A 27,768-nucleotide genomic window follows, 5' to 3' on the forward strand; every position below is an offset into this window, starting at 1 on the left:
TGGTTTAGTAATTAAATCAGTATTTCCATAAAAGTAACTATTCCCTTCAAATTTTTAGAGCACTTTGCTGAGTGATGATTGCCATAGGTGAAGGATTTGAGGGAAACTCTCATGAGGTCCTATCAGACTCTTATCAATGAGGTATGAAATAAATGTTTATTTCACAATGTTAAAAAGATATTTTTTAATTTTTAGACAGTAGATCAGTAAAATCAAGAGACTGAGTAAGGTCACATAGTTGAATGCCCAACACAGTCCCTGATTATGAAATACTACCTTGTTCGTTCTGATGTTACCCTGAAAAATTTGAAAATTCATCTTTCATCATCCATCAATATATTTATTGAGTAATTGCTTTGAGCAAGGTACAGAGCTGTGGACAATGGGAGATTTTATCAGATACCAGGTTTTTTCTCCTCCAGAAGCTTATAATCTAGCTGAGATCAAAAATATATTGACCTAAATAAGAAACAAACATACAAAACAACATAGAAAGTGGTAAACAATAAATGTCAAAAGAGTATTACAGGTAATAAGTACTATAAGGAAGTTAGAAGCCTGTTCTTTCCACTCCAGTAGTTCATTACACATACTCTTTATTAGAGCAATTATCACACTGTAATTATTCACATGCTGTGTCTAATTTACCTGCCTGTCTCCTCCATTAGAATGTTAGCCCCTTGAGGGCAAGAATGCAGTTTTACTCATCATCATATCTTCCACGTTTAGCACGTTGTCTGGGATGTAATGATACCTTACATATGCTTGATGAATAAATGAATGAAGTTCACAGAAGGCAGGCACTTCTTTTGTGGCTAGTGTAGCCGAATGGTTCTTCTCTGGAGTCAAGTTGTATTAGTCTGGATCTTAGCTCTATCTTGGAAAAGCTGTGTGGCCCAGAAAATTTTACCTGATTTCTCTGCACTTCATTTTGCTTGTTGGTAAAATTAGAATAATGGTACCTTTCTTTATTGGCTAATTTCGGGGGAACAAGTCACCCCCAAGATTAATGGCTCGAAACAACAGCCATTTATTTCACTAAGAGCTCTGCGCGTTAGTAAATTTGAGCTACGTTCGTTCTTCTGTCCCAGCCGGGCCCATTCCTACATCCTAGGTCAGCTGGGATCATGTGGTATCTCATCTGTCACCAGGCTAACCTGGGCTTTTTCATATGGACGTGGACAGGACTCAAAGAGGGGAAGCTGAGGCATACAAGGCCTTTTAAGGCTCAGACCTGGAACTGGCACAAAGTTACTTCTGGCACATTCCATTGATAAACAAGGGACAAGGCCAGCTCACTTTCAAAGGGTGGGGAGGTAGACTCCGCTCTTACAGGGAGAACAGCAGAGCCTCTTTATAATGGGGTATTTATACCAGGAAGTATAGAAAATTGGCTCCATTTTTACAATCTACCATACTCTCTCACAGGATTAGCAAAAGGATTAAGAAAACAAACATCTAAAGGATTTAGGCTAGTGTCCACCAAACAAGTAATGAGTTCAATAAGAATTAGCTATGGTTATTCTGTCCCTAGTTGCCAAGAAGAGTTTCAAAGTGGAAAGAAATCTGAGTTTAGGCTGAGATTAGGTGGGATTTCTCTAGGTAGAAAACCAAGGCCTCGCCTAAGGATACAACATAAAGATGTGCTATGAGAGTGGGGTGTATTTCAGAAAGCAGACAATAACGGACTTCCCAGAAGAGCTACAACAGTACCTGGGGTACTGGCCAAGGACTTTGATTTGACCTTGGGACAAGAGTAAACCATTGACTTTGACTAGATGCTAGCCAATTGTACCATTTCTTATCTTTTACTGTTATTTCAGACTTTTTGTTCTTCCAGAAGCTTCCTGAAGCTGCTGGTTTTGCGATATTTCTGGCCATGCCTACCCAAGTAAAAAACCTATGATTTTTCTCTCTGTTTTGCCACTCCCTGGCTTGGGGAATCTAAGGGGTCCTTCTTTGTTCAATTTTATTGTAAAATGGAAGAATTCCTCCCTTCATCCATTTTACAAAGGTAACCATCATGAAGGTCAGCCCATAGGAAGTAGTATTTACTGACCAAGAGCAACACGGGACAGGTTGGGCATTGGTGTTTCTATAATTTGGTGGTCACTCCTAAATCTTAAAGCAGAAAAGTCAAGAATGAGGAAAATAAAGTTTCGGTGTGGCCGCCCCTTCATGGGAAGCAGCAAAAACCCTTCTGGAACTGTTCTGAAGATAATCTGAAGTTCATCCAGTCCGGTGAGGTAGTCCTGAGATATCAAAGCCACTGATCCCCCCTGGGTCCCTGCCACAGGGGAGGGCTGACCAGACAAGCTTTGAGCCAAAGCTGGAGTAGAATGCTCAGCGGCAGCAGTTCCAGAATCTCTCCACTGTATATAGTTTAAATGCAGATTCACTGATGAATAATTTTGATAATCCTGTCGAAGTATGAAGACTGCTTGAATTAGACGACTACAGGATCCTATTTAGCTTTTTTCTAAGACAATTCGGGCTTCTCTTATGCCATGTGCAATCCGTCCTGCTCAGTGCTCTTCACTAGTCACGTCCTTCCTGCCATTTTAAAAACAATAGTGGCAGAGATGCAAGCTGCTGATAGTGCTCAGCAGGACAGATCAAACACACAGATGCAATTTCTGTACGTAGAACAGTGAAGTAGGATAAAATTCAAATACTTACAATCGCTTAGTAGCTAACATCTGATTGCTGCAAATTGAATCTTTCATAACGGGATTTATTGTAAATAGTGTCATATCATTTGTGAGTTCTGCAATAATTTCAGTCAAAGCCAGTGCAAGATATTGGAGGTGTGAGGCTTACATGATTTATACACCGGTTTAAACATAGATTATGAAGGGATTTTTAATCATCAATGTTATTTTTAGTTGCTTACAAAACAGCCGTAATTGTCATTTTTTCTCTGAAATCTTAAACATTCTCATGCAGTGTAACTTTAAAATCCAGAAGAAACAGCCTAGCCACTTCCTTTCAACAGCTGTTTTAGAATTGCAAGACCCCAACCCAACCCTTCTCTTCCCCTTCCACTCTCATTGTTAAATAAGCATCAAAATTATAGTTAAAATTCTTAAAATGTGCATTTCATGTTGTTTGGGAGCAACAAAGATCCTTGTAGTCGTAATTAGTGATCAATATAGCCTATTAGTAAAAAAAAAAAAAAAATAGAAATTCAAAATCAAGTTATTTTGAGATCTCAAAACACATCTTACTTCCTTTATGAGAACTTGGAAAGATGGCAATAGTTTAAGAGATCAATACTTTTATTCATCTTTGGATTTAGTTCCAAATACTTCACTGGAGGCTCATAATAGGTAAACATCAAAGGCATATTATACAAATTATACAGTTAGTGTACGAGAATTTGGTGATACTGCATGTACTTGATAGCTTTCATTGCTAATGCACAGAACCCCTTCAAAAGACACTATGTCACAATTACACAATCTTCCTTTTCAAGACCTAAATAAGAAAGGAAAATTCAAAGAAGGAAAAATTCAAAACAAATAGTAGGGCCAGAAGATTTGGATAATCTGTTCCCTTTCTTTTCCCTGCTCTAAAAATAAATAAATAAATAAATAAATAAATAAATAATCCTTTTCTATTATTTTACCATGTATTTGAGCTTTGTGTTATAAATATGAAATGTGAAATGCAGCATCTCTGCAAGATCTGAATAAAGTATCTTACTCTCAGATAACCTAGGACCTTGATAGAGAAGGACCTTTGTGAAGAGTAAATGTTTCAGTTCAATCCTTCTTCATTTATTTAAGAGCAAATATCCCACATGCATGTTAATGTTTATTATTCTAAGTGGGGAATTCCCTATTTCTAAACCAAAGAATTTTCAGTTTTCTGCCCCTCTCTTAAGCAGGTGTCTTTCCATATCTCACAAATCAAAAGGGAAGATGAGAAGACAGCCTTTCAGTGGTGTCCTGATGTGTATATTAATAAGTTTACTGATCAGAGCACATATAAATTAAAATGAATCATATTCATATATTTAATAGCAAAGAAAACTCAATTTAACTCATGTCCAGCTTTCTTTCATGTTCATTTTATTCAAGGGCATGTCTTCCTTTTTTTGCTTTCTTTCTTTCTTTCTTTCTTGGACACCTCCAACCCCCATTGACAACCGAAATGTAGGGCTATAAATGTAAGGACGCAATACATCATGAGATAAGTCCAGAGAACATGTCCTCTACCAAAATGCGCATGAATCTCTGGTACAGTGAAAATTCCAGAATCGTTTGGGGGGTCATTTTGCATGCTAAGCAGGGTCAAAAACGTGAGCTTTATGTGGTCATCCTTCTATATCAGATGAAGTCCAAAGTTTAAAGGTGACATTTGTGAAATTGCAGCTGGATTTCCTAGCACTTGATTCTGGCTCCTGCAAATCAAAGACTCTTAATTGAAAGACAAAGCTAACAATATGATCATCTTTCAATTAAATAAAAATACGACTTCTGAACCCTTATCTGTTGAAGAGCTGACACAGAAGTTTGGAGATGGTTGTTTAACCAGACAAAATGATAGAGAAAATATATTTTCCAACAAGATCATAAGGCTTGACTAGTGCAGGGAAACAAATGTAAAGCAAAGGGCTGTCCTCTGGTCCCTCTACCAGCTCTAATTCCCCCACCCCCAGTTTGCATACTCAGCCACTCACCTTTTAGGCAAGGGCTAGTGTCTTCCAAATTAGACTCAAACCCCAAATACCAAGACACTAGAAAGTGGCATCTTGGCATACTTTGAGATCAGGCGTTTTCTGCATTTCATGGTGTGGGGGGGGGGGGGAAGCAGCATACCAATGTAGTGAAATCTGGAAACAACAGCATATATACAGACACAAAAAAAAAGTTTGCATATTGCACAGAGCGCTTGAAGATCATAAATCTATGCATGAGAAAGATGTAGTGGAAATTTTGGGGGGGATTAGAGTTTATTTTTGTCATCTCTGTGAGACAGCTACTCATTCATCCAGATCACAGCTAAGAAAAAAGCTGGTCACAGAAATTAGCAGTTTCAGCTCAGCAGCGAAGTCGCCAGCCTGTGAAGGCAGAGAGAAATTGACTAATTAGCAATGCGCACTAAAACTTGACGGTTCTTTATAGAGAGAGAGAAGAGAGAGGGAGAGAGAGGGAGAGGGAGGGAGGGGGGGCTCGCTTTTTCCCCTTCTTTCTTCCAAAGATGTTTGAAATCGCAGTCATTTACGCTCGACAATTTTTACAATAGCCTTGAGCCATAATTTTGCGAGTCTCTCCAGCATCCATCCCCCTGTATGGTCTCTCTCTACTGGCCAAGCACGACCGTTTCTCTCCCCAACCGTGGATTTCCTATTACTCTCGTTACGACTCACTGAGCCCCAGGCCCAAGGATAATGATGTGTTGTTTCTTGGTAGCATAATTTGTCACACGTACATTTTTTCTTCTTCTTCTCTTGCAGAAAGCTCTGCTCCCTCTCTCTCTCTCCCTCTCTCTCCCTCTCTCTCCCTCTCTCTTTCTCTCTTTTCTCCCTCTCCTACATTTTCTTGCTGTTGCTAATTCATGGTGATCAAATGATGTACGACAAAATAAATTGTAAAGAGTGACTGCCTGGAGTTGGGAACCAGAAGGTGTTTTCCCCCCTCCCAAGGAGAGAGCAAACCTTTAAAAAGGAAGGACAATTGATTTTTGGGGGGGAGCTTAAGTGAGCCTTGACTTTGCAGCTGGTTGAAAGCAGGTAAGTTTCTGGCCTTGTGTCTGCCTTGCGTGTATTTTGTTCTGTCTTTTGGGTTGTTGGGGGGGGGGATGGGGAGGGAGTCTTTGAGGGGGGCGGTTAGTTGCCTGGCAAACGCTCATAAAGAATAAAACTCCTATTGCAAGAAATAAGCAGATAAGGGGGAAAGGCAAAGGAGGAGAACAAGAAGGAAGGGGAACAGGAAAGGATGGGGGGGGGGGCGGGAGCGAGACAACGAAGCGGGGAAAGCGAGAGAGAGGTATGACCGGGTCCACTTAAAGGGAGAGACTCTGGGAGATGTTCAGGAAACCCAGATCTTTGGGGGCCGGTGGGGGAGGGGGTCCTGCCGGGGGAGGGAGCTCGAGGGAGGTTAGGGTCCACCTGGAACAGGATGGTAAAGTGAGTCGAGAGGAGCCCAGTGTGGTATAAATAGGAAACCGGCGATCCAGGACTGGCGCCAGGCAGGGCAGAGTGAGCCGCAGTGGAAGGGGCAGGTCCGGCGGGATCCCTTGGAGCCGAGCGGCGGCGGCGGCGGCGGCGGTGGCTCTCCCGGGCGGGCGGGCGCGCGGGCGGGATGTGGGCAGAGGGTCCCTTTCTGCTCGGCCCTGGAAGGTGCAATTACAGGTTAAGGACCTGGCGTATCGATTTCGCCTTGCCTCCCCCCCATCCTGCCGTCCTCCGCCTAGATGCGGGCGGTTCAGACTTTTTTTACAGAAGTAGTTCCAGGGCCAGGGGAATGGGGGTGCCCGAGTGGGGGGTCGCTGGGGGTTTTACCGAGGGGCTCGTGGGGAAGCTGAGGCTTCACGCGGAGATGCTGGGTGGGATGCAGAGACCCTGCACGGAACCTGCCCCCCCCCTCCATTGGACAGCCCCCACCCCCTCCCCCAACACCTGCCAGTTAACTTGAACTTCTCACAGTTATTGGAGTTAAAGCCACTGTTCCTGATGCCTTGGAGACAGAACCTTTCACGTGAATCCCTCCGGGCCTCTGGGGTCCTGCTCTAAATCCACCCCAGTGGCCCCACTTCCTCCCTCCTCGTCTCCCCGGTGCCGCCCCGAGAGAGAAGGGGAGATACACGTCTGAACTTCCGCGCTTTGAAATGCGGGGGGCGGGGGGGTCGGGGGTGGGGGGCCGAAAGGATTCTCCTGCCAGGTTTAAAGGCGTCTCTGGAAAATTAGCAAAACTGAGTGGTGACGGGGAAGCCAACAGTTTGCGAAGCAGGCAAGCAGGCAGGGCCGGGGTGAGGGAAATGAGCTAGAATTGATAAGGACAGCTCCCGCCTCTGCCGAGTCCACTGAGCTGGTCCTCACCGCGCTCCACTGCACTTTCCCGGGAGAAGAAAGGGCTTTATCTGCTACCTCAGACTATTAGCCTAGGAGTTTCTCGGGGCAGCACGGATAATCGAAGGGGTTCCCAGCTTTTGGAGAGCTAAGAATCGCCCACCCGCACGCTTGTCGGGTCCCCTTTCCTACCCCCCAAACTGGACCAACTGCGAAAAGCAAAGCTGCAGGCACAAGTTGACCTGGAACCTCTGCCGACGGTCGCCTCTGCGCTCTCCGGGAACCCCCGGCTCCCCACTCCCTGGCCTTTCCCTTTCTCAGGCCCGGCATGGACACAAGCCCACGAGGTGTCTCGGCCTCCGCCGCCACTTTGCCGTCGCTGCTGCCACCCCTGTCGCTGCCAAGAGCCGAGCCAGGGTGGTTTTAGGAAAGTGAGGGACGAAGTGTGTGGGCGGTGGCGAGAGGAGTAGCAGGGAGCTGAACCAGCGCCCCGACCCCAGACAGGGTTCTTTTGGTGGCGCTCACGGATTCAGCGCCTTCAGACCTTACTCCTAGGGTCGGGGTCCTGGGGCGCGCTGGGCAGGAGCCAAGCTGAACACTGATTGTTGTTCTTCGCCCTCCCCTCCCCTCCACACCCTTCCCCACCCCGACCACACCCCACCCCCTCCACTACCCTTCACCCCTCCCTCCCATCCCCCACCCCTGTCTGCCAGGTTGGAGGAGGGTTTAAAGCCAGGTGCGCCGAGTCAGCTCGCCATGTCCAGATCCGGGGACAGGACCTCCACCTTCGACCCCAGCCACAGCGACAACCTGCTGCACGGCCTCAACCTGCTGTGGAGGAAGCAGCTGTTTTGCGACGTGACCCTGACGGCCCAGGGCCAGCAGTTCCACTGCCACAAGGCCGTGCTGGCCTCCTGCTCGCAGTACTTCCGATCGCTCTTCTCCAGCCACCCCCCTCTCGGGGGAGGGGTCGGCGGCCAGGACGGCCTGGGGGCCCCCAAGGACCAGCAGCAGCAGCAGCCGCAGCAGCAGCCGCCACAGCAGCAGCAGCAGCCGCCGCAGGAGGAGCCCGGGACTCCTTCCTCCTCCCCCGACGACAAGCTGCTGACCAGTCCTCGGGCCATCAACAACCTAGTGCTGCAGGGCTGCTCGTCCATCGGGCTGCGCCTGGTGCTCGAGTACCTCTACACGGCCAACGTGACCCTCTCCCTGGACACGGTGGAGGAGGTGCTGTCGGTCAGCAAGATCTTGCACATCCCCCAGGTCACCAAGCTCTGCGTGCAGTTCCTCAACGACCAGATCTCGGTACAGAACTACAAGCAGGTGTGCAAGATCGCTGCGCTGCACGGCCTGGAGGAGACCAAGAAGCTGGCCAACAAGTACCTGGTGGAGGATGTGCTGCTGCTCAACTTCGAAGAGATGCGCGCCCTGCTGGACTCGCTGCCGCCCCCCGTGGAGTCGGAGCTGGCGCTCTTCCAGATGTCCGTGCTGTGGCTGGAGCACGACCGCGAGACCCGCATGCAGTACGCGCCCGACCTCATGAAGCGCCTCCGCTTCGCGCTCATCCCGGCCCCGGAGCTGGTGGAGCGGGTGCAGTCAGTGGATTTCATGCGCACCGACCCGGTCTGCCAAAAGCTGCTGCTGGACGCCATGAACTACCACCTGATGCCCTTCAGGCAGCACTGCAGGCAGAGCCTGGCCAGCAGGTAGGAGACAACAAAGAGGAGGGCGGGGGGTGGGGGGGAGCAGGAAAGGCCTGAGGGAGGGGAGGGGGGCAGAGAGGAGTGGGGAGAGGGGTGGGCTGCGTGGGAGGCTCTGGCGAGCTGAAAACAAATGCAAACAAACAATTCAGACTGTGTGGGGAAAGTTGATTTCGGAGTCTCCAAAAGGTCAACAGGAAAGTGGCCTAACAGCATCCCTGAGCGCTGGAAAGCCCACGTTCCCGACATCCCCAGAGAGAGAAATGCGGGACTTGGGGGCTGAAACTGACAGGCAGTGGGGCCAAAGGCCGGGGCAGTTCCCAGTGCCGCTCGGGGACCCTCTCTAAGCAGTCCTCCCTCCAAATCTCAAAATGAGCTTCCTCGAGGAAGAGGATTCTGCAATGACAAGTCTCCACCCCACTCCACCTCTTTCCTGCCGTGGGTGAGCAGGAACGCCCTGGCGACGCTCCACGAGGAGAGCTTTCATTCTTTCTGTCAGACACTCAAGGTCTGTTGTTGTTGTGTTGTTGTTGTTGTTGTTGTTGTTGTTGTTGTTGTTGCGTTTAGTGAATGAGTCTACTGCTCCCTTTGGAAGTTAGAGCTCCCAACCCTTTTGTCTATTAGGGCCACTATCGGAAATTCTGGCATCACAGATCCAGGCAAACTTTCTGTCTTGTGGAAAGCCTTTCTTTTTCACTTTTAAAGGGGAGCAAAGCAAGAGGTTTCAGGGTGTCAGAGTGAATCGTGCCTAGCAGCTCCCAGTTCTAAGGGGAGCGCTGCTGAAAACTAGGAGGAGGGGAGTCTTCTGCCTCTCCAGTTAGGTCCTTGTGCCGGCTCTGAAGTCTCAAAGAAGTTGGGGACTTGCTGTCGCTCTCTGGAATGTGCCTGTGTGTGCTGCAAATAGGGTTTCATGTCAGAGGGGAGAGGGAAATGACTTTTTAAAATGTGACAGTTGTTCGTTTTTTTTTTTTTTAGCTTTGGAATCGACAGTCCTGTTTTATTGGCTCCAATGTTAAAACCCGTTTTAATGAGCCCTAGCAGAGCATTTCTTTCTCTTTTTAAAAAAGAGAAGCAGTATCTTCTCAGTGTCTCATGATAAAACATCACGATTTCAGATGCCAGACCACCACAGTCTAATCCACTGGAGCGTTACATGGTCTAAAAATCCATCATGGCATTTTCCCACTCAAAAGGATGTCTAAAGTGGGGAAGGGGGGCTATTTCATGCACCTTTGTGGAATTAAATATTTATTTTTTAGTCATGATGTTTCTACTAGACCCAGGTAGAAATGTAAGAAAAGGAAGATATTCTGTACAGCACTGGTGTTCAGGTGAGGCCCACAGAGTTATGGGAAACCTTAGACTTAGAAACCTTCTAAGTTGATTTTCTACTCTTATGTGAGAGATGAGTTAATGAATTGTGTCCAGAAATGACAGTAGGACAATAGCACAAGCAAGAATTCAATCCCTTGTGTGCTTGAATAGTGAGCACAGGAGTCCAGGTGTGAAGAAGAACATGGAATGTACTTTTATTTTGTAAGAGTTTTTCATTTGCCTAAAGATCGAAACTTAGTGTAGTGGGCAAATGTCACCACGCCAATGGGCACTGGTGATTAATATTCTGTTCTTAACTTTTATCACTTTCAAATAACTTACAAGTATATTTAACTTAGCATATATTATACATATTCAGGAATATATATACATATTCAGGAACTCAAACAACACAGTTATAGTCCTGAACATACATTTATTTGTATTTTTAAAAACATGTAAAATCTAGTAGAAACTCAGAAACCCAGAGGGATAATTAGATTAAGGCTTAACTTGTTTTAAGAGTGATTTTGGGATACAAGCATTACAAATTTGATCTCATAAAGAATTTCTGAAGCCCTCAATGTGCTTGTACTTAAGTATTTTCTAGGGCTCAGTATTAGAACACAATATTAGAAGGCAATATTAGAATGCAAAATCCATTTTCCACCTTCGTCTGGATTCAGCATACCAGCTGGGGCCTGCTGGTTCTGTCCTGGTGGATGGCTGAGATACCAGGCTGCCTGGCTCTGTGATGACACCTTCCAGCTTCACTGGGCCATATCATTTGAAGGATATGTAGTGGCGTCTGACCACTAAATGCTTACAAGTGTCATGGATGCTGCAGGAATCTGATACTTCTGCGGTAGGAAGAAACCTGTATTTTTCTTTAAAAGCAGAAGATACACGGAAGAAAACAGTTCGTGTGAACCTGTTGTTGATCTCAAAGTAATATAATTTAGCTTTTGTTCCATTATTGGTAGCTGTGGCATTTTAATTTGGGGGGGGGACTAATTACATTACTCCAATCTTAATTTGCAGAAAAAATGTAAGACTAACCATCAAGATCTTAACTTTACTGTAGACAAAAATGCTGGAAGTTGTAACCAATAGTATCATGTTGGTCCATTTATTACAGCATCAGCAGAATATAAAAGTGTTCTCTCAGACTTACATGTAGTTTAACAGAAGGATTAATGTGCTAAACAATTGCTTATGCAAATGCACCACTTTTACTGAAGACAACTGAATGGAGAATCATTGTATATATTACTTTTTATCCACCTATAGTGTTAAAGTCTAAACATGAAAGGAGTCCTCAAATTTAGGCAAGGAGTTGAAAAATTAAAATTGATTAATCTGTTGGAAAAAGTACAAAATATAAGGAAATAGAATCACTTCAAAAAGAATTTATTTGTTTAAGAATACATGTTCATCTGTAGAAAGTAGGGCTTTAATGTAATAACAATATTTTAAATATTTTTGAAGATTATTAAGTAATTTTGAATTTTTATTACATCTAGAAAAATAAAGCAACCCAAGCCTGAAGACTTTATAAATACCCAAATTAATATTTAATTTTTGCTCTAGTTGCCTTAGTCTTTCTGAGTATGCCATTTATGCTTAGATTCATGTTTTATTTTAGCAAATTAAGTATAAGAACAATAAATTAAAAATAAAAGACCTACTATCTTATATTCAAATATATGCACAACTAATTTAAGAGAAAAGGACTTAAAATTAAGACATCCGAAGTCTTATTTCTTATTTTCTTTTTGATTTGTTGCAAGAAATATAAAACTTAAGAAATAAGTTTTATATGCACAACTAATTTAAGAGAAAAGGACTTAAAATTAAGACATCCGAAGTCTTATTTCTTATTTTCTTTTTGATTTATTGCAAGAAATATAAAACTTAAGAAATAAGTTCTTCAAAAGTTTCTGGAAGAGTCATTTTTAAAGGCTTCTAGAGCATGAAAATTTGATTTAGTAAGTGACATCACATGCAATGTTTAGTACATTAATAAGTAAATATCAGAAGACATACAGTCTAAGTTTAGCCTAAACAACCCCAGAAGTTTCTTTTTTATTTCTATTTTTAAAACTTTAGTGTATAATTTAGTAGTTGTTCAAATAAGTCAATTTGGCCTGGATTCATTAACTTCTTTTTTACATTTTCATTGCATCTCACATAACATAACAGTTAAATAAATGCTTATTGAAAGTTGAAAGCATTGAGATTATAAAATAAGAAAGCTTCAGTGTTGCACTTCACCAATATGCTCCTCGATTGCACATAACAAAAATCCACGGAAGCTTCTACAGGAACACACCTGTAATAGGAAAGCATTGGTGAAAATAATCATATTTTTAAAAACATTTAAACACCAGCTATTACAGTTCCATGTATAGTCCTATATTGAAGTGTAGTTTTCCAGAGATTATATTTTACAGAAGAAAGCAAGCTACCTTATAAAGATTTCACTCTCTAAAAGAGTCTATTTAAAGATTTCATATAAATTAATTTAAAAATCTACTTAAACATCAAGAGCACAATTATCTATTGGCTAAAATGACTTGTAATGATTAAAAAGCCATTAAATTTCCTAATACACAGATTTGATTCCTGGCTTTGGTGCTTAGAAAGCGTTTCTTTAAATGTAGGACTGTATTTTCTATCAGTTCTCTTCCTAAGGCCTGAATAACAACCTTAGCAAAGCAAACTAATCTTGTATCCATGTATTCTCTAAATTGTTACTTCCCTTTATGTCAATTTGATACCCTCAGATTAGAAGTTGTTAGGTAGTTAGATTTTTGTATCAGAAGTTACCCAACCATTCAGAATACAATTTGTTTATTATGTGAAACAGGACCATTGATTACAAAATTATATCACAGGTATGGGAGCCAAATAGTTATATCCTACAATCAAAAGGCAATTAGAGCAGATATTAATGTGTTGTATTGGCTTAGAGGATTTACTGACAAAAGTAGACATGTTCAAATTTTAAGGACTGAGCCACCCAGGCGCCCCTGACATGTTCAAATTTTAATTCATATCTTATATTTTTTCCGTATTTATGAACATGTTGAGGTTCACTCATTACCTTAGCCAATTTCCAAGTGTCTCTATTTTCTTAACTTAAAAATGCAGTAAAAAGTACATCACTTTATTTACAACAGCTACTTTATACCAGAGGATCTTCTAAGCATTTTACAAATATTAACTTATTTAATGGTCAAAACAGGCCTAATGGATGAGTGCCAGCATTAGCCTCATTCCATAGATGGAGAAACTGGTACACAGAGAAGTTAAGCATGTTGCCTACAGTTGCACAGCTGCTTAGGGTTAGAACCAAAGTCTGAGCTTGGGCATTGTGGCTCTGGAGTTTGTGTTCTCATCCACAGTTTTCTGCTTCTTGCTATGAGCCTCTCTGTGCTAGGATATGATCTAGTGATCGTCCTTCATATTATATATAGACTTTAAGGCTATCCTTTTGGAAAGAAACTTGTGAGGGTTAAATATTAATGTGTCTGACTTTAAAAGAAGTTAAGGAAGGGTATTTGTTCTAGGCCTGGAGTCAGACATTTTTTTCCTGTAAAATACCAAATAGTAATTCTTTTTGGCTTTAGGAGTCACACAATCTTTGTTAAAACTACTCCAGTCTTCCCTTGTGGCACAAAAACAGGACAATACATAAATGAATGGGCATGGCTGTGTTATAACAGGACATCACTTATGGGCACTGAAATTTTGTATAATTTTCACATGTCATGAAATATTCTTCTCCTTTTGATTTTTTCCCCCACTTTTTGAAAACATAAAAACCATTCTGGGGGGAGGGCATATACATAAACAGGAGGCATCCCAGATTTGTTCTGTGAGTCCTAGTTTGCCAACCCCTGTCCTAGGCACTTGGGATATATCAATGAGCAACACAAAATTTTGTGGGAAGAATTTCTGCCTGTGCTTAGAAAGAATGTAAGTCTCAATAATTCTACCAACTCCAAATTAGAATTTCAACTTTACATTATAAGGCTTAAGAATTTAAATAGCTATCTCAGGAAAGTAAAGAGTAATTAATTTAAAAAGTGAACGAGCTGCTCATTTTTTTCAAGTGTACGATAAAGAGAACCAGCTAACACAGATTGGTCATTATTCAGAAGAGGTTTAAATATCACTTGTATGATATTTTAATGATTCTACTAGGAAATTAGTCAGGTATATTTAACACATTGCTAAGATTGACAGACACATGTCCAGCAGACTAATCAAAACACATAAATGAACACATGAACAATTATTTTTCTAAATGCCATCCCATATCTCCAGCTGCTTTAATCAGGGTACGTGTTGTCAGGACTCCTGACTTCCAAGTGAGTTAGCTGGACTGAGTACATCTGTAGTACCTCCCTGCCTTCTCCAAAATGAGTAATCTCTGGAGGAACACTCCTGCTGTTGTAGGTTTGGTTTAGGTGTCCGTCTCCCTCAGTAGATCAGGTACCTGACCTTGATCTAGAAATGTGAATTCAGTTTGAATTAATATTGCTCTTAAGTATAATTGAGGTGGACACTTAGGATTTGGTCAGTTAAATGTGAATTGACAAAGCCAATGTTGAAATAAAAATGGAGGTTATTTTAAAGATGATCGACACACATACAGTGTTGTTTACCAACCACAATAGTAACTGTCACTGTTGAGTGACTTCTATGAGCTTGACATAAGCTTACTTACATATTCTAGTCCTTGTAACATTTTTCTCTTCTTTTTCAATATTAGAAAATTGAGGCTCAGGGAAGATAAATAATTTGTCTAATTATATAGATGGGATTGAGTTGGGAGTCTGTCATCATCATCTGAAGAATACTCCCTGATTGTGAGTGTATTTAATAGATATGGCTTATACAGAAAGCATACTCAAATCTACAACTTCCATATCTTTGTTTTACCACATCACAGAAGAGATTAAAAGCTACAACTTCCTAGTGTTTCTTCAAACCCACCGGAACAAAAGGAGTGAGAGGAATATTTTGGAAAGCCAAAATTCTTTGCCATTGGTCTACCATACTTAATTATTCGTTCTGAGATTCAGAGGCTATATAATGGGGTTGCTGAGATTTTTTTCGCTACAAAATTAACTTACTAAAAATATGTTGAGCCAATATATTTTAAATAAATCAATAAAAATAAGAACTCTCAATTTAACTATGGAAAATAATTGTGAAAATAAAAAAAACAAAAAACAAACAAACAAAAAAGCCTAGAAGCTTGAATTTAAACCAAGAGATTTTTTTCCCCCTAGATTTCTGTGCACTGGTGGAATACTAGAGTGGTATCAGCTTTGTTTATGGGAGGGCAATAGAAAGCTCTTCATGTTGGTGAAACTTACAGGTGATAAATACAACAGGTAGAAGCCGAAATTATAAAAATACCTGTATACTCTCATAACATAAAATAAGGTTACTCTAATTGGAAATTTATTGTTTATATTTTGTTTCAAGAAAATCATTTTAACAATTGTTATGTTTATACCTTCTGTCATCACTTAGAATTTCAGAAAATATATTCACTGTTATGTCCTTTCCATTAACTTCCAAGATAATTCATCATGCACGAATTACTAATGATGATTTCTTTTAAAAAAGAATACCTCACACACAACACTATTATGATATGGGCAGGAGAACGAGTTAACCAGAGGAAGAACCCTCAGTTGTAGCATAGAAGAAACAGTGAATATATCTATTTCACTGTGAATATTAAAACGGCCTATCTAGCCACAAATAATATTAATGAAAATACGGTTAGAACTGTTGGCAACATTAGAATTAAAGCAGAAAGGTACTAGAAAAAGCCTACAATCGTGAGGAAATAAAAATAGTGAATGTTTATGATGCAAAGAGAGAAAATAAATCATAGGGAAGTGAAAAAAGAAGAAAAAGCAGCAGTAAGGAAATACAAGGAAATATGGGAACTCAAAGAAATTATTAAAAATAAAACCATCTGAAAAAGAAAGAAAAAGAGGACTAACAGTACAGGAAGATGGGCAAGGAAATTTTAGAGTCTGGAGAGTAGGTGTTCAATTATCTGTTGTACAAAGAAGTACAAATTTAGAAGCATTTAAGTCAGTACATACCCAACTAATATAGTTTACAAGGTTATCGATGGTGTTCCATTGAAAAGAGAAAAGCTAGCCCTTAAAAGAAACAAAAAAGAATGTTTCCCCAAGGAAACGAAAAAGGCCAATCATGGTATCTTCACTCCTATAATTAAATTCAGTTCAGCAGTTACATATTTGTAATCTGAGTTAATTAAGATGTTTTATTAAAAACGCTGTCCTTAAGCTAGATAATGCAGGAGTTTCAGAAGTGTCAGAGTTCGAAGGGGACAGTCTGCTGTTCCAATAGGAGGAGATGAAAATATAGCTGCATTCCTTGTAAGATCATCTTAATTTTCAATATAATTGGAACTGGCAGTGAACCTGAGAAGCAAGGCGGGCTCTTCTGAATTCATGCCTATGACTGCACACTGCCCCCCACAGTGGGCACTCCGGACAATGCGTGGCAGTATACAGCCACAAGAAGTCCTGCTGTGAGCTATCCCCCACGTTTGTACTGAACATAAAGCTATCATCCACCAAGCCCTGAGCTAGGTTCTGAGATGCAGAGTTAAACAGGACAGAACACATTGCTGACTTTGTGTGGTTTACAGTGTAAGGATAAAGAATAAAGAATTGCACAAATCAATCAGACTGGTAATACATGCTGCGGATTAGCAAACTTCTGTGAGATAAGTATCCCAGAGTCTTGCAACCTCCCTGGGGAGACCAAAGAAAAGTTTCTCTACAAAGCAGTCTTGAAAGATGAGCTATCCAGAGTGATGGGTCTGCAGGAAGGCCAGGCGGATGCCCAGGGAAAGCACGAGGTGCGGTAGAGCGTGCCCATGGGCACCAGGCAGAGAAGAGTTTGGTACCTTCCAGAAACTGAAGGAAAGTGGGTGTGGCCAGGGGTTGGGTGGGAAGGGTTGTTGAAATCAATCAGGAAGTTGTAGGCTCTGCTAAGGATTACCCACTACATGGCTGAATTCCACAGTGGAAAAATGAGCTTTTTTTAAAATTTGAACTGAGAAAATAAGCAATAGTATGGTAGAAACACTGCCTTTCAAATCATAAACCTAACTAGGTGTCCCAAATTCACTTTCGCTGAGCCCCACATCAGTAAAATGGATTAATAATTAGAGTTCTACTTGCCAGGATTTGGGTAAGGACAGGCTGAGACAGTGAAGAAAACCATATACATAGAGAATGCTATTTAGAACTGACTTATTAATTTTCAAAGATACAATAAGTCAAGTTTACCTGAATACATTTTTGCCTATCGAGAAAACTCGAGTTATATATGCGATTTCACTGGAGCACAGAATTAGTCAGAGAGTTTTCAGACCAGATGAACCAAGTTGGAGGAACCCGAAGGTGAACACAAGGGCATTAGCAGAAAGTGGGATAATAAGACTTTCTGATTGCTCTCAGTAATTTATATATAATTCTTCAAAGGGAAGATGATGGCCTTTTTAGATGTAAAAGCCTTCCGTTTCTTCCATTCGTAGAGGAGATCCCCTCTTCTTTTTAATCTCACGAACTCTGGCTTTGAGGCTTCCTTTTTCAGGGTCCCCAAGCCCCTCACGTACATACGTCAGGTCCTGGGGCTCCCAGTGCTCCCGTGAGCGGGGTGGTAAATGACACCTGCGTGGGGACTCTCCGAGCTTCCACACAGCTCAGCTGGGGCCACCGTATGGAGACTGGCTCACCGGAGGCTGCAGACAAGTGAACTGAAGAATTACAGTCGGTTTCACTTCCCTGCCTTATGTGCCTTCAGGTGCCTCTGAAGACAGGCGAGGCCTGTGAAATGGAGAGGAGGAGGAAGAGAGACAGCACCAATGTTAGAGAAGAAAGAGTCCTTGTGAATGTGGGGGCCCTGTAGAAACACGTGGCTGGGTGGCTGTGTGTACATGTCTGCATGTGTATATCCACAGACACAGTGCATCCTGCTCAGTGCCCGCTTTCTGAGTTTTCTGTACAGTGATTTCTGAGATGTGTTTTTAGCAGCCAAAGATCTGTTTTGTACGGGGGAATGGGAGCGGGACAGTCAACAGTTCCCAGTCTGGCACTGAGTAAGGAATTACTGCATTGGGAGGGTCAGTTTTTCACCCGCAAGAAAATAATGGCATTGGTAAATCCCGCTTAGAACAAAGCAGCAGACCACTGTCTGGCCTGGATTTTTAGCCCCCCTCGAAACCAACCGTATCAGACCATCCAGGGCAAATGGAAAGGATGAGAAGCGAGAATGTAAAATCTGTGCATCTGAGACAGAAACTTTGAAGGAAAAACTTTAACGTTGTAATATGCACACGAGGACTTTCTCATATGTGTCAACAGGCGTTCGTTGATACTGTGAAGGATCCCAGACAATATTGGTGTATTACATGAAGGCAGAAGTGTGTACCTCGTAGCAGAGACCAATTGGGTGGATTGGTTACTATGACAACTGGACCACTACGGTCAGTGGCAATCCCTGTCATTTCAAGGTTTTCACAAGCATTCCCTCCAAAATGACATTTATAGGTAGGAACTACAGAGTGAGGCTAGGAAATATACACATATGAATAAGAGGAATTGGCATAAGGGGAGGTACCAACAAAGTAGTTATGTTATAATGCAAAAGTCTTAAACAGTTCTATGGCAGAGTAATTAAGACCTAAAGGTCACACTGATGTGGGTCAGATCCCACCCTGTCCACTTACAAGCTGGCTTTCTTTGGGTGATTTACGTAACTTCATTTTCAGATTGCTTATCTACAAACTGTACCTAATAATACCCACTTCATTCGGCCGTTGTGAATGTTGGAAGGATGTGCATACAACACTTCACATAGTGCCTGGCTGTGGATACTATATAATGGGTAGCATTTATTTTTATGGGAATAGTTCTATTTATATCTAATAGGCTTTTCTGTTCCCTTATTAGGACTCCTAATTCCACACGATACATTCTTTCTAGAGCTGGATTATCAGCATGAATCCCAAGCGCCGCTCCGATAGTGGTAATGTCTCTGCTGAAAGTTTCCATTTTCTACACTTTTGAGTGGACGACATTGCTTAGGCAATGTCGCTTCCATCCTCTTGGTCTAGCCATGTCAGCAGTTGGAAAAGTTAGAAAAATCATGGTGGATTCACGTTGAATGGCTTTATTGAGATATAATTTATGTAATATACAATTCCTTTTACGGTGTAAAATCCAGTCATTTTAGTATATTCACAGCTGTACAGCCATCAGCACAATTAACTTTAAAACATTTTTATCACCCCCTTCCCAAAACACCTGTCTTAAGCTCATCCCCCCAGCCCTAGGCAACCCCTCATCTACTTCCTGTCTCCAGAGACCCATAGTATTGTTTGTTCTGGGCATTTCAGATAAATTGGATCCTGCAATATGTGGTCTTTTTTCTGGCTTCTTTCATATAGCATCAGGCTTTCAAAGTTCATCCATGTTGAAGGAATGAAGTATTATTACTAAATAGTTTTCCATCGTATAGATAGGCCACATTTTATTTATGCATGAACTGATGGACATTTAGGCTGTTTCCACTTTTCGCTATTATGAATAATGCTGTTATAAGCAATTTCTCTACAAGTTTGGGTATGGACTTATGTTTGTTTCTTTCGGGGGATACACCTGGGAGTGGAAGTGCCGGGTCATAGGGTAATCAGTGGACAATGAACAAATGTTTCACCTTTTGAGGAACTGTCAGATTGTTTTCCAAAGCAGCTGCACCGCTTTGCATTCTCACCAGCAGTGTATAAAGGTTCCACTTTCTCCACTTCCCCACCAACGCCTGGTGTCTGTTTTTTGACCACATCATGGCCATGATGTGCTAGTTCACTGTGGTTTGCATTTTACTAATGACTAACGAGGTCTTTTCATATGCTTATTGGCCACTTGTTTCGTTTGTTGGTTTTGTTTTGAAAAATACCTAGTCAAATCCTTTGGCCATCTCTTAGGTGGGTTATTTGTCTTTTTCTTACTGAATTATGAGTCTTTGAAGGATTTTTAGTAGTGTTTCCTATGGCTCCTAGATCACAGCCAGGGCCCATCTTCTGCAGAAACTGGCTGTTGTAGCTGACAAAAATGAAAAGAAAATGCATGCAGATTGTACAGGGGAAAACTCCAAGATACTTTTGAATGACATCTATGTCTATTACTAAAACTCTTCAGTGTTGGATGTGACAGACCATACAGGGCAAATGGATGTGGTCGATATCTGTGGTTGATTTTGTTGTTGTTTTCTTCTCCATGTGATTACTCTGGCTTTATGTTGACTTAGGCATTATATTTCTCAACTGATAGTTGAGACTCAGCTTAGCAAAACTTTTATTTAAAAAAATCAATGACTTAAATAATTTATTTAAATTTTCTTAGAGGTATATAAGACATTTCTATTCAAATTGTGTTTATACAATATTTATTTTAGGGAAAGGAGGTAAAATTCTTTGGTTGCCAAGAGTATGGAATGAGGTGACATTTTTTGGTGTCAAGACAATGATAACTCATAATGGCCACTGCAGAAGAAGAAATATGTAAAAAGAAAACAAGACTGCAAAAACAGTTGCTCTCAATTGGAAGGGCCTGCAAAAGTGTTTTTTGTAGGGATCAGCAGGGAACAGTACAGCCCAGGATTTTCAGTCATGGCTGGGTTTCAGCTAAAGGCTTCACAACACATATCACCAGCGCAGTTTCTGCCACAGTAAAGCTAAATCTGACATGAGAATAACGTGCCCACTTTCATCCTCCTTTGCTACAGTATCCTGGCATTTTTCCTCAGGGATTAAAAAAAAAAAAAACCTGCTACTCTTGACAAGAAATTACCCTTATGACTCATAGTAGGTTACATAATATTATTTCACTAACTGTTCTTTTGAGTGTATGGATATGGAAGAACATTAAGCAAATCCCTTCCTGAACTTAATGTTTATGCTTTTGGATGGACAATTTCTAATCTGATTATGAATCTCTTTGAACAATCAAATGCTTGCTTTCTGTTAAGGTTTACAATCTCCCTTGCATAACAAAGGCAATGCCAGATCTACAACTCCATCATAGATCTGGGTGCAAAGTGGTAAGGATCTTAACGTGGATTTCTTTGATACAAAGTGTTATCAAAGGTATATGATAATTTTATAGTTTCTAGTATGCACTGCCAACAGATTCCAACACAGCAGGTAACCTCTCTAAATTAGTCATTGGTGTGATGTTTAAAAGGCAGGCATCTTCTTCCCTCAGTGGAAGTCGTACTCACATAGAGAAGGTACTAATTCTAGACAGTCACTTCAGTATTTCTGGAAGCTAACAAATTTTCACTGTCCCTCAGACATTCTTATATTCAAAACTCGGAAAGAGAGAAAGCAGACAAAGCAAAACTGAAATATGTAAACATCACTCTAATGCACTAAAAAAATTCAAGGTTTATGATTTCTCCAGACATAGAAATCAGCAAACTAAACCAGCAGCAAGTAGTCTAAGTAAAACTCTATTCCTAGGAAGGGGCACCCCCTGTCCAGAGAGGAGCCCCTCAAGCCTTCCATCAGCCTAGTCAAACTGAGAGCCCAAGTTCCAGAAAACGATAGTCTTTTTGACCTAGAAAGAATAATTCTCTCAATTGGAAGGGGCTTCGAAAGTGTTTCTTATATCAGAAAGATGTGTCTGGAAAATGCTTTACATTTTTTTTATGGAAGGAGACTGTAGAGTCTCAGAGCAAAAGAAACATTGAAAATTTGTGAAAGCACAAAGAAATTCATGTCTGTGGCTTTTATAGACACTAATTAGAGTCTGCCACAAAAGCGGATGTGAATCACTTCTCTCAATTAGCTGTGTCTGTTATTAGCCCTCCTGGTAGCCCTTCCTCCACTGGAACATCATTATCCATTACACTTACTCCAGACGTACAGGATTCGAACACCAAGCAGAGGAGGAAATAAGGAGCCTCCCTCCTCACATTCCAAATTCTCTGTATAGAGTGTAGATGGCAGGCTACTACAAAGGAGAGTTATTCTGTGGTAAAATTAGGAAAACCCTTTCTCAAGGTAGTTACGCATGTTTCACCATAGAGGGCTCCTTCTCAAGTGTCAGTTCTGGAAAGTGAGTGTGGGATTCCTCGGTCTCTTTCTGCCCTGTGTTCCTTTTGGCTGGACAGTTGTAAGGAAGGCTGCATTCATCAGCTTGAGCTGCCATAGTAAAATAACACAGAATGGATGGCTTAAGTAACAGGAATTTGTTTCCTCAGTTCTGGAAGTTTCCTCAGGCTGGAAGTCCAAGGTCAAGTTGCCAGCAGGGTTAGTTTCTGGCGATGCCTCATTTCCTGGTTTACAGACAACAGCCTTCTGTGTCCTCACACGGCCCTTCCTGTGTATGCAGAGACAGAGATTTCTGGTGTCTCATTCTTTTCTGATAAGGACCACAGTCCTATCGATGAGTGCCCCACCCTGATGACCTCATTTAACCTTAATTACCTCCTAAAGACCCAATCTTCAAGTATAGTCACAGTGTGTGGGGGTGGGTTTAAGACTTCAACATATGAATTTGGGGGAAACACAATTCAGTTTATAACAAGAGCTGATAATAGGATCCAGGAATTAGAAAACAGGTTAGGGAAGCTAACTGAATTGTTACTTTTCGACTAGCTCTATAGGGCAAAGTTATATAGACAGCTGAGCAATGATCCACGTCAGCAATATATTAATAGCTATTCCAGTAATACAAAGCTCGAAGAGAAAAATGTCCTCTTTCCTCGGCCTCATAAAGTCTTGCCTAAATCGGTAGTTCTCTTAAGAATCAACAATAGAGGGACGCCTGGGTGGCTCAGTTGGTTGGACGACTGCCTTCGGCTCAGGTCATGATCCCGGAGTCCGGAGTCCCGGGATCGAGTCCCACATCGGACTCCCAGCTGCATGGGGAGTCTGCTTCTCCCTCTGACCTTCTCCTCGCTCATGCTCTCTCTGTTTCTCTCTCTCAAATAAATAAATAAATTCTTTAAAAAAAAAAAAAAGAATCAACAATAGAGATTTTTAATAAAATAGATCTTCCCTAGCCCTACCTTAGAGATTCTAGATAAATTGATCTGGAACGTGGACCCAAGAACCTGCATATGTAGCCACATTCCAGGTAGTCTTGCTACTACTGGTGGTTTGGGTCCACACTTTGAAAATCGTGAGATTAAAACAAAAAATTGCTTCTGCTTTCCAATCTGCTACATATTGGTAGAAGATGGGAGAACATGCTAACAGTAATTTACTGAAAGACAAGTTTGAGGGAAGCATGTTGCAAAATTAAAAGAAATCTGATAAACTGACACGGGGAGGGAGGGAATGAGTCACAGGGAAAGTTACTGGAATTACCAGACTCTAAGGGATTTATTTCCTGATTATGGAATTGGGGTACCTACCGCACTAGAGAATTTTCAGAATAATGCAAGCTGCGCAGAAGAGTGTCCCCAGTTCAGCCTTGGAGAATGTGGTCAATTTTCCCAGCATAATTTGTTACTGCCTGACAAAGATCTGATGATTGAAACCGATATTGTCATGGATTGGTTGATGGAGGGGGGGGGGGGGGTCTGGGAGGCTTCCACACAGACAGATGCCCTTCCCAGGGGGAACGAACGCTGGGGAGCCTCTCAGCCTCCCAAAGCCCTGGAGTTAGGGTTTACTTAAGTATTAGCCCCTCCAGGGTTGGTGAAGCAGCAAAGAACAGAAAGAACAGGCTCCCCACAGGGAGGGAGAGGAAAAGAGGAGGAGAATCAGAAATTCCTGTTTCACCCAGAGCAGCAGGGTGTCCCTAAGCTGGATCCCACAAGCCACACCTCATTGTCTCCACAGCACACACACCTCTGGCCTGCCTCAGTCCCTTGCTGCTTATCTGTCCAAAAGTAAGGGTAACCTTCTTCATTTATCTTAGCCCCAGGATGATTTCATAGGCTTGTTCTTCCCCTCAAATGCAATTCTGGGCCCTTTCAGAAGGTATCAGCTGCAACTCCCTTTGCTTGAATTGAAGATGGACACTAATTTATTGCCATGAATATTCCAAGAGCAGCCCGGAATGATATATTCGGTTACTAACTAACTTTTCTCACTGTCTTCCCGCATGGCCACTCCTGCAGTGACTCTCCAACTGGAAACAGCCTGCTTGGCAGGAGGCTGGCTCCGGTTCCTCAGAACGAGCTTTCTAGTTTCCCCAGGAGAAATCTCTCCCTGGAGTTCAGAGTAATGGATAAAACCAGGCTCTAGATCAGGAGGTAGGATCTGGCCATGGTCCCCCTCAGCGTCATCCAGAATGGCTGGACTTTCTTTGGGATGCTGATTCTGTTAATAGATTGATTTGGACTGTTGTGTCCTAGACCCTCAGCGACAAGTCATGGTAGCGTAGTATGTGATATCCTGAACTTGAATGTTCAATGTTATTCTGTGATCTCTTGTCTTTCTGCACTTTTTCTTGTGCAGCAGGTATCAGTCTTCCCACGTCAGGAAGTCACTCTTATCTTTTCGAAAAGCCGGCCAGATGGGCGCTCGGAGAGAGAAAGGGAGAGAGAGAAGTCTCCATAATGAGATTAGTTCTCAGGGGGCAGCGTAGTCTAATAATTGAACTTTATTAGGAGTTCAAAGACGGGCATTACTTATGAGTCCGTCACTAACGTGGGAGTGCTGCTTTATCTCCTTTTGTCACCAAGCTGCACAGAGCTTCAGTGGCTCCTTTGTGACAGGCTGCGTAGAACCACTTCTCTCTTGAACTAGGAGAAGAGCTTTCTCCTATCGCGCAAACGTTGGTTGTCCCTGCCAGCCCGTTCGGTAGCAAGCATCTGTGCTAGTGAGCGGTGAGATCCCGTGTCCCACTTGCAGGCGTGAGGATTAGTCCAGGAGGTAATACTTGCCACTCAACTTCCTCACAGGGATGCAGGGAGGATTAATGAGATGCTATTTCCGTTGCAATTTATGCTCTTCAGAAGAAAGGCACTAAGTACTAGGTATTAGAATTAAGGATTATATAGGTAATCAAGCAAAGAAGATATTCAACTGCTTCTAGTTACTAAAGGAAGCTTTAATCTGGGTGGTGTGGAAGGAGGGGGGGAAAGGCAGTGAGTATAAACTTGGCCAGGAGCCATGGTCCCCCAGGAAGCAGAGGACCACGGATGGAGTGTGAAGTGCTCTGTACAGTATAAACATGGCCCTTTTGTGGCCCTGAAGGCTTTTGATCCAAAGGAGAGGCCTACGTTTCTTGGATTCAGATGAAAGCTTTCTTGTCACATCTACCTCTCCCATCATGAGCCAGTCTACCGCTTTGGTCTCAGGAGAGAGTGGCAAAAGCAGCAGCAGACTGCCCCAGCCACATACAGGAAGACACAGTCACATTTCCTAAGCGCCTGGAATTCGTACATACCAGGGAGAAATCACGAAAGACCCCGGCATGCTACAGGGGCTCAGGCAAGGAGTGAGGGGACAGGAAGATACTTAGAATTGTGGTGTGCAAAGGTGTGGTCCAGAAAGAGTGGACATCCTCACAGCCGGACGTAAGCGATAGCAGAGGTGGAACGCAAGATGGTTTTCAGAGGTTCAGTTCTTAAAGTCCAGGCTTCTTCCGCTTGTTATAGTGTGTCCTCAACTATGTTTGCCTTCTCGGGCAGGATGGGAGACAATTTCAGATAGCACACAAAAAACCATTTTTAAATTTATTGTAATAATTAAGTTAGGTATTAGATTCAGTTTGAGCATGTATTAGAAATAAACAATTAACCTGTGAAGTCCATAAGTCATAAATATGATTGCTTAGAGCAGTAATTCTCAATATTGCCTGCACAGTGGAATCGCATGGAAAGCTTACAAGGAAACAAACAAAAAAGAGCAAAAAAACAGCGCTGGGGCCCACTCTCAGTCATTAAACCAGAGTTTCTGAGAGCTTGTCCCAGCCTAGATACTTTGTAAAAGCTTTCCCAAGGGATCCCAAAGAGCCTCACAGCACCGGGAACCACTAAGACAGAATGGGGTTCATTTTTTTAAGTGAGCAGTTTTAAACAAAATATTAAATAATATCATAGTGTGTGGTAAACTTTCTATCTTGGGTAGCTCCCATTCTGTGAGACAATAATAATCCTGAAGAGCGAAGAGAAAAACAGGGATATCCAATAAAAATCATGAATCTGGTGGTGGGATGACAGCTAGCCTGATTATTTGTACCTGCTCAAGGGGCATAAAAGACAAAAGCATTGGGGTGGGGCAGAGTAAAGGTAGCAGGTTAGATTTGGTTTTTTTTTTTTTTAAAGATTTTTTTTTATTTATTTGACAGACAGAGATCACAAGTAGGCAGAGAGGCAGGCAGAGAGAGAGGAGGAAGCAGGCTCCCTGCTGAGCGGAGAGCGCAATGCGGGGCTTGATCCCAGGACTCTGGGATCATGACCTGAGCTGAAAGCAGAGGCTTTAACCCACTGAGCCACTCAGGCGCCCCTAGATTTGGTGTTTGTCAATAAGACTGTTGCCCAAAATATTACCCTCTGACTCTGCTGCCTTACAGTTCAGAAACTATGGCTTTTCCTCTTCCACTTTTGCCTTCTGGTGTCCTCACCACCACACTCACTAACTGAACCTTAAAACAAATGAGCCAAAACAAACAAAAAAGATGACAAAGAGTCAGTAATGATCTTTTGAAGGTGGGGTTACCAATGACTCTTTTCACCCATTCATTCTCTTATCACATTTTCATTCATACAAGAAGCATTTATTGACCACCTACTGTATACTAAGTCCTTTCTACTCTTCAGTCTAGTCAGGATTTTTCTCATTGAGCATGAATTGTCTTTACGATATGATCCAGACAAACCATCAAGTTACTTGCATCTTACAAAAATTGAATATTGTATATGACTGACCATTCTCCGGTCACCGCATAGCCAGGCTTGTGGTGGTAGGATTAGAAGCTAAGGCATTTCCAATTATTCCTGACTCTGAGAATCACAGAAAGGGGGTGCGAGAAAACCCTAGAGACATTTCCTTCGTGAGATAGAGGAAATAAAACCCATCCTGAGGCACTGGAAAAGACGCCCAAGCCCTTTTTCCTCTATTCTTTCATCTGTTAAATGGGGATAATGATACTTTGTGTTTACCTACCTCAGAGAGGCATTATCAGGTCTATTTAAAGGTTCTTCCGATGAAGGCTGCTGTGTAATTACCAAGAACAGCTATGATAAAGAAACCTAAATACAACAGCATATCAGCTGGAACAAATTCTCAAGGGAGTTTACTTCTCTGGAAAAATTTAAGAAAAGGGTAGCAGCTCTCCTCTGGGGACTTTTGGGTACCATTCTAGGTGGAAGTTTAGGAAAGGCTAGCTGATTTTCAAAGTCTCCTCCTGGCCAACCGTTCAGGATCTTCCTCTGCTTACTTTTCCCCATGGTCTAAGCAGTTTCCATCTGAAATTCCTCTTTCAAGTTTTTTCACACCTTAACTCAGAAACTCTTTTATCCCTGAAAAGAACTGCAAGCAAGGCATTTGCCTGTGAGAGAGAAAGAGCGAGAAAATGGAAGTTATAATGTGGGGAGAATGTGCACCTCATAAATGATAGGTAACAAGAGGGACTCTTTGATAGTTTTTAAAAAGAGGACTGAAGTTGATCAGTAATGCCAGACTTTGCTAAAACTCATTTGAAA

The 27,768-nt window shown here is 42.2% G+C and overlaps 1 protein-coding gene and 1 long non-coding RNA gene across 2 annotated transcripts in view; one reads left to right on the forward strand and one right to left on the reverse strand.

The window, feature by feature from the left end:
- Window positions 1–3,112: 3,112 nt before the first annotated feature.
- LOC309848250 lies at window positions 3,113–8,512 on the reverse strand. Its single transcript, XR_014302920.1, has 3 exons — window positions 8,399–8,512; window positions 6,116–6,339; window positions 3,113–5,065 (listed from the first exon to the last, which is right to left on the reverse strand). It is a non-coding gene; the product is annotated as an uncharacterized lncRNA (long non-coding RNA).
- Window positions 6,656–27,768, forward strand: part of KLHL14 (kelch like family member 14) — a 96,327-nt gene continuing 75,214 nt past the window's right edge. The window contains exons 1-2 of the mRNA XM_082699601.1: window positions 6,656–6,956; window positions 7,729–8,721. Coding sequence (XP_082555727.1) covers window positions 6,835–6,956; window positions 7,729–8,721 — 1,115 coding nt within the window. The 5' untranslated portion in view covers window positions 6,656–6,834. The remainder of the gene's footprint in view (window positions 6,957–7,728; window positions 8,722–27,768) is intronic.

The sequence above is a fragment of the Mustela nivalis genome, assembly GCF_964662115.1.
Source record: "Mustela nivalis genome assembly, chromosome: 14".
In the NCBI taxonomy this organism is placed as follows: Eukaryota; Metazoa; Chordata; class Mammalia; order Carnivora; family Mustelidae; genus Mustela; species Mustela nivalis.